The 8,170-nt window shown below is 45.9% G+C and overlaps 1 protein-coding gene across 1 annotated transcript in view; it reads left to right on the forward strand.

Moving 5' to 3' along the window:
• LOC131238956 (uncharacterized) overlaps window positions 1-7,758 on the forward strand; it is a 28,082-nt gene extending 20,324 nt beyond the window's left edge. The window contains exons 3-4 of the mRNA XM_058236531.1: window positions 7,181-7,478; window positions 7,628-7,758. Of these exons, the coding sequence (XP_058092514.1) occupies window positions 7,181-7,478; window positions 7,628-7,758 (429 nt within the window). The remainder of the gene's footprint in view (window positions 1-7,180; window positions 7,479-7,627) is intronic.
• The last annotated feature ends 412 nt before the right edge of the window (window positions 7,759-8,170 follow it).

Raw genomic sequence — 8,170 nt, forward strand, 5'->3', positions numbered from 1 at the left:
GGCCACATTCATGGGTCAAAAATACATCACAATGGGCCTCATCATATGGGCCGAAAATACATCATAATGGGCCTTACCAATTTGGATAAAAATACATCTCAATGGGCTCAATGGGCTACGACATATGGGCTGTAAATACATGATAGGTGGGCCTTAAATATCCAAAAGGTGGGCCTCAAATTACCAACAGGTGGGCCTTAAACATACATCACTGCAAGTGGGCCTACTCATCACAACTGGGCCTACCAGCGGTCCAGCCGAAGAACGGCCTGGATAACATACACATCATGGTGGGTCGCATCATTGAGTTGCACCAATGGGCCTCATATACAAAAAGTGGGCTCTATCAATGGGCTGCACAAATGGGCCTCATACACATCAAGTGGGCTCCATCAATGGGCTGCACTAATGGGCCTCATATACAACAAGTGGGCTCCATTAATGGGCCGCACTAATGGTCCTCATAGATGGGCTATAAATATATCAAGGTGGGCCTCACAGATGGGCTACAAGTATATCAAGGTGGGCCTCATAGATGGGCCACAAGTATATCAAGGTGGGCCTTACAGATGGGCCACAAGTATATCAAGGTGGGCCTCACATATGGGCCACAAGTATATCAAGGTGGGTCCCAAGTTGACAAAGCAGGTGGACGGCTATGGATATCAATCCCACAGGACTGTTGATGTCATCACAGCAGTGGGTCACACCGTTTGGATGTTTAGGATGAATCACATACATCAAGGTGGGGTCTCCACAGCCCGTCTAAATGTACGGCGTGGAATATAAAACATACATCAAGGTAGGGTGTGAGACCTGTCCTGAGTTCGCATGTGTGCATTTGTGTGTGTGAGTATGCATCTCATGTATTTTGGTCCCGCGGTCCTACCGGTCAAATTTCAACGACCCGCGACCTTCGGATAGTGATTGCGGTCACCCTCAAGTTTGGTCATGTAGACCCAACTCGGATTGACCCAAGACCTATGCCATTCCGACCGCATCGTCGCCGCGATTCCAGTGCCGCGTCTCATGCGTAAATCCGGCATGTCCATCAAAAGTTATGGGCCGCGCATTATTTGGACCGTTGATTGCATTTTTGGTGGGACCCACCTGATTGCACATTTCCCCATGTGCACTATTCCCAATGTAAGCCACCTTTAGCCTAGCAATGATGGCTTCTTTTCTCAAGAAAACCATGATGAGATTAGCTTCTCTAGGCAATGATGAGCCACCTTATCCCATGAGCAATGATTATTTCTCTTTTCAAAAATTCATCTTTTTCTAAGAAAGCAATCATTTCAACCTTAGAAACTCTCTCATCTCCCTCTCTCTTTCTTCATTTCTCTCTTCTCCTCTTTGCAAATGTCCTCCATTGCTGAATTTTTCCAGCCCTCTATCCTCTTCTTCTCCCCTAGATCTAACCATCAAAGATCCATCATCACCATTGAACCTCCTTCCTTGTAGCTTAAGGAGCATGGTGGTTGAAGAATCTTGAAGATCCAACAAGTGGGTGAGCATGTAGGATAGATTGCATGATTCTTATTGTCATAGATCTTTTGTTGCTTCATATGGAGAGTGTAGGACTCACCACATCAATGGTGAAGGTCCACCACTCCTTGGATAAGGTCTTTTTAGCCATCACTTGCATGCATGTGATCTTGATGGGGCCATTCTCCATGGACCCCATCTTGATGAGATTTCCTTTATTCTTCTCTTCTCCACTTTCTATGGTTTGGATGTAATGATTATGTGGCCCACCTGATGTGCCATGCAACCAGAATTTTTAAATTTTGGGACATCCAGGCCCAAGTTGTTGGACACCCAGGCCCAACTGTGCTGCCTAGTTTTGCTGCTTGATTTGGAAAGCCTTTGGGCCTGATTTTATGGATTTTCTTGGGGAGGTACTGGGCCTAGGAGTTGTGTGACACATCAGGGTGGAACCCACCTTATGGAATCTATGATTTATTTCCCATTTATTAAATTTTGGGGCTGATCTAGACAGCAACATGTTGCTGTCCAGATTGCTGGAATTTTTTTATGCTGTAATGTATGTGTTGTAGGCCTTGTTTGTGGTCTCATTTTTCCTGATTTCTTAGACTTCTCTTTGAGGTATGGACCCCACCTAAAAGTATGCTAAACCTCAACTTCAAATGTCCCTATTTGATCACCCAAAAGGGTGGGCCAAGGAGGGTGGACGGTCCAGATTTTTCTGGACTGTCCAGCTACACTGTTTGCTGGAGACTCATAAATATCAGCCTGATTTTAAAATGCTGGGCCACCTTTGTGGACCCCACCTTAATGTATACTTGTATAGGAAGGTTGTCCTTGTATTTTTCCAAACTTACATAGACCTGGGCCCACTCCAATGGGGTGCTAAAGTCAGGGACAGCAGCATTGCTGCAGCAGGAAAATAAAAATCTGGACCTTGCTGTCCATAAATTGCATGAGTTAAATAAAATATTTTTACTATCCCAAAAATCTTAAATTTTTGTAGGGAGGTGTCCCACCCATAGTAGGACCTATCCACAAAATTTCAGGGCCAAGGAATCCTATTTGGGCATCCAAAAGGGTGGGCCAACATACTGGACTGCCAGAAATTTCTGCTGTGCAGTCCAGCAGCATAGTCCCATAAAAATAATATTAAAAAAATAATTTCTAAGAAGGTGGGCCATATTTCTGGATGTCAACTTGTTTTATGCTTGATGAGGGACCTGGGGTCCAAATTTCAGGAATTTTGGAGGCCCAGAACCCACCCATTGGATGGCCCAAATTCAGGACAGTTATATTCCAGCAATATTTCACCCTGGATAGATTGTATTCTTTAAATTAATTTAAATACTTCTGAGTATCCTAAAATCATGAAAATTTACAGAGAGGTGGTCCACCCATGGTGGGACTCACCTAAAAATTTTTGGGGCCAATGGAGCCCTGTGTACACTGTGACAAGTGCTGGAATGGATCACCACGTCCAGGTGTCCCGATTCACCAGATTTTCTTAATGATCTGATTTATTTAAATTAATTAAAATACTTCTGATCGTCCAAAAATCACCAAATTTTGAGGATTCGTGGTCCACCTATGGGAGGACCATCTTGTAAATTTTCATGGCCATCGGGCCCCTGTACTGATCGTGGTGTGGCTGCAAACTTGGGTCAGTTTTGGGCCAGATACTCAGGCCTGTAGGACTACCCACCACGGGAAGCCCCTACCTTGGGCGGTCGTTGGGCCTGTATTCCAGCGGCATGGCCCACTTCTAATGTGTGTTGTGTATTCCCCTCTCATCTGGTGGGACCTACTGTGATATGTGTGGGTCACCATGGGCCAGTAACCCATCTGAATTAAATAAATTTCTGGATTCCAGTAGGCCCAGGAAGTGGGTGGGCTGGAATTCCAACAAGGGGCCCAAATTTGCTCCATAGTGGATTGTTTTGGAGTTGTTGTGGCCCACCAGATTTAAGGGAGTATTGCACACACTCCTTGCCTTATTTCCTTAGATATTTTTGGCCGTAATTAGTGGCTCTTAAGGCTCACCTTTGTGGTGATGTTGGGGTTTAGCCTTAACCAGATTTTTGGTAGTTTGTAGGCCCAATGGGCTGAAAACCTATTTCTTGAGCCCAAGATCGTGTAGGGCCTGACCTTATTGTTTCACGGGCCCAACGAGCCGTCTACAGGCTGACCGTGTGTATTTATTAGCCGTGATGCCCTCATGAAATGCTTAATTATGGGCTGACTTGCGGGGCCCACATAAATGTATAGTGTGGAGGGCCTTGCTAAGTCTTTGGGCTGATGTGGCAAGGCCCACACTGTCAGTATAGGCCTTGCCTATGTGTATTCTTGGGTTTATGGGCTGCCCTCAAGCCCACCATAATGTATGAATTGGATGACTTTTGTTTTGGGCTATTTCTTTAGGGCCCATTATGTGATATAGTATATGCATGTTTGTGTTAGCAAGTAGGCCTTGTGGACTCAGTTCTTTTGGATAGGCCCACTGATCTTGAGCCTATACTCTCCTATCTATTGTGAGGGGCTTAGGGGCAATGATACACAAGAAGTCGGGCCCTTGGCTGCCCATTAAACTGACCCTGTACTTAGGCCAAAAGTGAGGCCCAACTCACTTGTGTTAAATGTGAAACTTGCCCATGTAAATGAATTACTGGGCTGCCCATGAAGCCCACCACAATATGTGGAATTATGACCTTTGTGGTTGGGCCTAAACCTTACTTAAGGGCCCACTATATGGCTTATGATTTGGGCTTGGTGTATGGCCTACTAGTCCACGCATTGCTTAGGCCTTAGATCTTTCATTATATGGGTAGTGGTGAGCTACCTCTTGGAAACCAGTTGAGGTTGGATGTCCTCCTGGGTGATCCTAAGGTAAGCTCATAGGTTTCTCTATGGGTGGTTAAAGGCCCACCATAGACCTTAGGCTATTTATTTAAGGCTCAATATGCATGTATGTAGAACCTACCTTAATGCATGTTTGGTCCAGGCCGTCCAAGCCTTGGATCGCCCGATTGTGGAAGCACTCTCTGCCTTGGGTTGCTGCTGGACTCACAATCCAGTAGTAGGCCTACTTGATCTTTTCATGATATATACACACTCTCCATCTGGTGCGGTTCCCCTGGTGAGTATAGTTGGCCTTCATGAGATTATTTCCACATACTCAACTAATTTCTGGACCTTAGCAGGCCCAGGAAGTCAAATGAGCCAAAAGTTTATCAAAGGGCCTTCGATGTACAATTTTATGGTTACAACTTTATTTGGCTGTGGGGCTCACCATATTGAGAACTTGTGTACGTGTTACATGCTTATGCTTTCTTATAATCCTTGGGCTTAATCAGTGCATTCTTTTAGGTCACTTTTAGTGATCTTATGAGGACCCCATCTTAAGATCAGAATTTTGGGACATCTAATGAGCCCAGATTGGGCAGGGACATCCCAGTTTGGCCCAACCATACATTGGGCCGACTTCCACCATTTTGATGGACTTGTGGGCTAAGGTAAGGATAGTATTAGGCCCTTGGTTGCCCACTTAAATTGCTAGTTATTGAGCTGATGTAGTGGGGCCCATTTCATCTAAACTTAAACCTATTTTTGGGCCGTATATTGTGTACGCGGGTTGCCCACCAAGTCCAACTTAATGCATGGATTCTATGGCCATTGGGAATTGGGCCTTGGGCCTTAATTTCCCTCTTAGAGCCATGTTGTTAAAAGTGGTATTATATCTTTTTATGGCCTATTATGAGGAATATATGTATGTAATTACTTTTATTTTTATCTTAAATGTAGGCCTTGGGCCTTTTATCCATATAGTTCATGGTAGATATGCCTTTTTGGGGAATGGTGGTTAAATGTCCCTATTATGGACCCCTCTAGGTCCGGTTGTATTTAAAAGTGATTGGATACTTATCTTAGACAGTTGCTAAGCTCACTTCTATATTACTTAGACCCGTAGTTGTATGCTTAGTCTTATGGGCTACCCCAGGTAAATGGGCCCCCACTAGAGGTGGGATTCCTTATGGATATTGTCAAAGTACCTAGTCTTGGTTCCTTCTTGGATAGGAGGAATGTAATTTACTTTGTATATCGCCGCATAATGCGCCTAGACCCATCTTCATGACCCATGTGCATCATTGTATGCTTGGATGACACTGTGTGTGTGGTTATGATTGTGCCATTGGGCATTGAATGCTGTCTTCCCGAGGGACGTAATATTCCCTCTTGAGCATGTTGGATGCTTGGAATTGATGCATAGTTGATTGTGTGATTCATGCATCCAGCATTGCATAATATATGAGCATTATCACCCTTGCTTCATCAGGGTTGTAGCCTCCATAGATACATCATGGATGGCCATGTTTAGACACCGGAAATGTTACTTGAGCATACTGGGTGCATAGGATGCCCATGGGTGAAATTCCCAAAACTTCCATGGTACCAAGGATCTGCTCCAACGCCGTGACCGAGTGGAATATATGAGCGCACGAGGGCCTTATACTATTAGGCCGCGACTCCCACCTGTCGTGTAGTCGGTTGGATAGGGGTGTGGCCTTACTAGCCTTGATGTAAGAGGGCATTGCTAGGCCGAGTCGACCGGCTCGTGAATGGGTCCGCTACCGTCAGCCTTGCTGGTGATTGTTGTCCACACGCGGGTAGTGAGGTCTCTTACGCTCGTTTGCCTGTGCGGGGTCTGTAGAGCGTCAGTTTGGAGTGTAATGGACCCCGGTGATTTCCTTATGATTGGAAATATACTTGACATACGGTTTGGTTATGAACACTGGCATTACTTGCATCACATTAGTATTGGTTATGTAAGCCCCTTCATGCATTGCCTTGGTATGGCGTCCAGTACTCATTGCATCATATTCATGATAAGCCTTGGTAAGGCTAGTGATATTCTCATTGAGCATGTCTCCTTCCTGTATCTCCTATTATTCTTCTGTGCACTATTATCACACACTTACACCACCCTCTAAGCTTCTATAAGCTTATGCACGATTGATGCGTGCAGGAGATCCTAGGCAGTGTTGTAGCGGCAGAGCTTGGATTAGAGCTGAGCTTGAGGACCCAGTATTGCATCCTTCCTTTCTTTCTTCTATTATCTTATGTATGTCCTTTTGGACCTCATGTAAGCTTGTAAAAGTTCAAATTCTTAGTGGATTTTGTGATAAGTGCCTTTTTTATTCTCAGATTTACTTGTTGTGATCTTGGGTATGCTCGTATTGGAAATGGTTATATTGTTATGGAAATCCTCCTTGTAGGATCCCAGGATCGGAACCTGCTTCAGGAGCCGAGAATGGGGTACTACGGAGGCTGTTGCGGCCAGAACCGGCCATCGGGTTCCTTGTGAATCCGGTTACCGAGTCTGGGGCGTGACAGGAGTTGGTATCAGAGCATAGCAAGTAATTTTGGAATAACTAAGGATAACATCACATATCTGCTGCAATCTTAGGATAAGTAGTGTCCCGAGTGCATTTCCCTCATTCCGTTTGAGCCTTCAAGGATTCTAATTCCTAGGTTTCCATTACCTTTGTTCTTTCTGTAGACCATGTCGTCTAGTCGAGGTGCCCATGATTGTGACGCCCGTGGCCGTGGTGCCCATGGACATGGTTCTCATTCTGCTCCAGCGGTCCGAGTGACTTTTACTCCACCACCTGAGATTCCTGTTTCCCCTCTGAAGCCCATTGTACTTATTCTTGAGGCTCCCGCCATACCTGTGCCTCCGCCAGAGGCTAGTGCTACCCCCGCTTATTTGACGATTCCTGTAGGAGCTGAGCATCTCCAGCAGTTGATGCAGGTCGTCATTGATGTTCTTCAGACTCGTCAACCCGTTCCTGAGATGCCCAGTCAGGCGGAACAGGAGCGTGTGAGTCCCCTTTTGCGAGATTCGACTCTGCAGCGAGCTCTGTTAGCGATATTTCTACTTCAGGGCGAGGCCAAGTGGACTAGTTCGCAGAGGGATCGTGATCAGAGGAGAGGCCGGAAGAGGCAGGCCCCCTCCGGTAGCTCCCGGCAGCGTCGACAGCAGCAGAGGTGCATAGCCTATCGAGCCGCCAGAGCATCAGCATCGCATGCAGCAGCTTCTTCTTCTAGGGCATTTACTGGCATTTGCTATGGATGTGGGCAGATAGGGCATCAGAGGCGCGAGTGCCCTCTTCCCTTGCCGCAGCGACAGTGGCTCCCGCCACCGAGACCCCGACAACAGCAGAGACCGCAGATGCAGAGGGGACAGACACCTCCCCAGCCACCTCAACTTGATTTTGCGCGGCTTCGCAGGACCCTTAGTTATTAGGGGAGTCATTATGGGTATTTTTCTTGTCTCCGTATGTATGTCTTGTGTTTTGGTGCGTCGTACCCCTTTTGTATCCAAGGGCTTTTGTTTGATCAGATTGCTATTAGAGTCTGCCGTAGAGGATTCTCAGTATCGACTTTTTGGAAAGATCGCTGTGTTAGGCCGATGATATTATCATGTTCCATTTTGGTTGGTGAGATGTTCTTGCCCGCTGAATAGTTTTGTATTGCTGATGTTGAGCTTGTTGGCTTGTTTTGTTGTCAAGCCAGTATTTTTTTTCTTAGTTGCTAGTTTTGTGGCCTAGTGTGATGCTTGCCAGCGTGTTAAGGCCGATCATCTGAGACCCCTAGTCCCTTGCAGCTGTTGAGTGTTTCAGAA

Source organism: Magnolia sinica, chromosome 3 (assembly GCF_029962835.1).
Source record: "Magnolia sinica isolate HGM2019 chromosome 3, MsV1, whole genome shotgun sequence".
Classification (NCBI taxonomy): domain Eukaryota; kingdom Viridiplantae; phylum Streptophyta; class Magnoliopsida; order Magnoliales; family Magnoliaceae; genus Magnolia; species Magnolia sinica.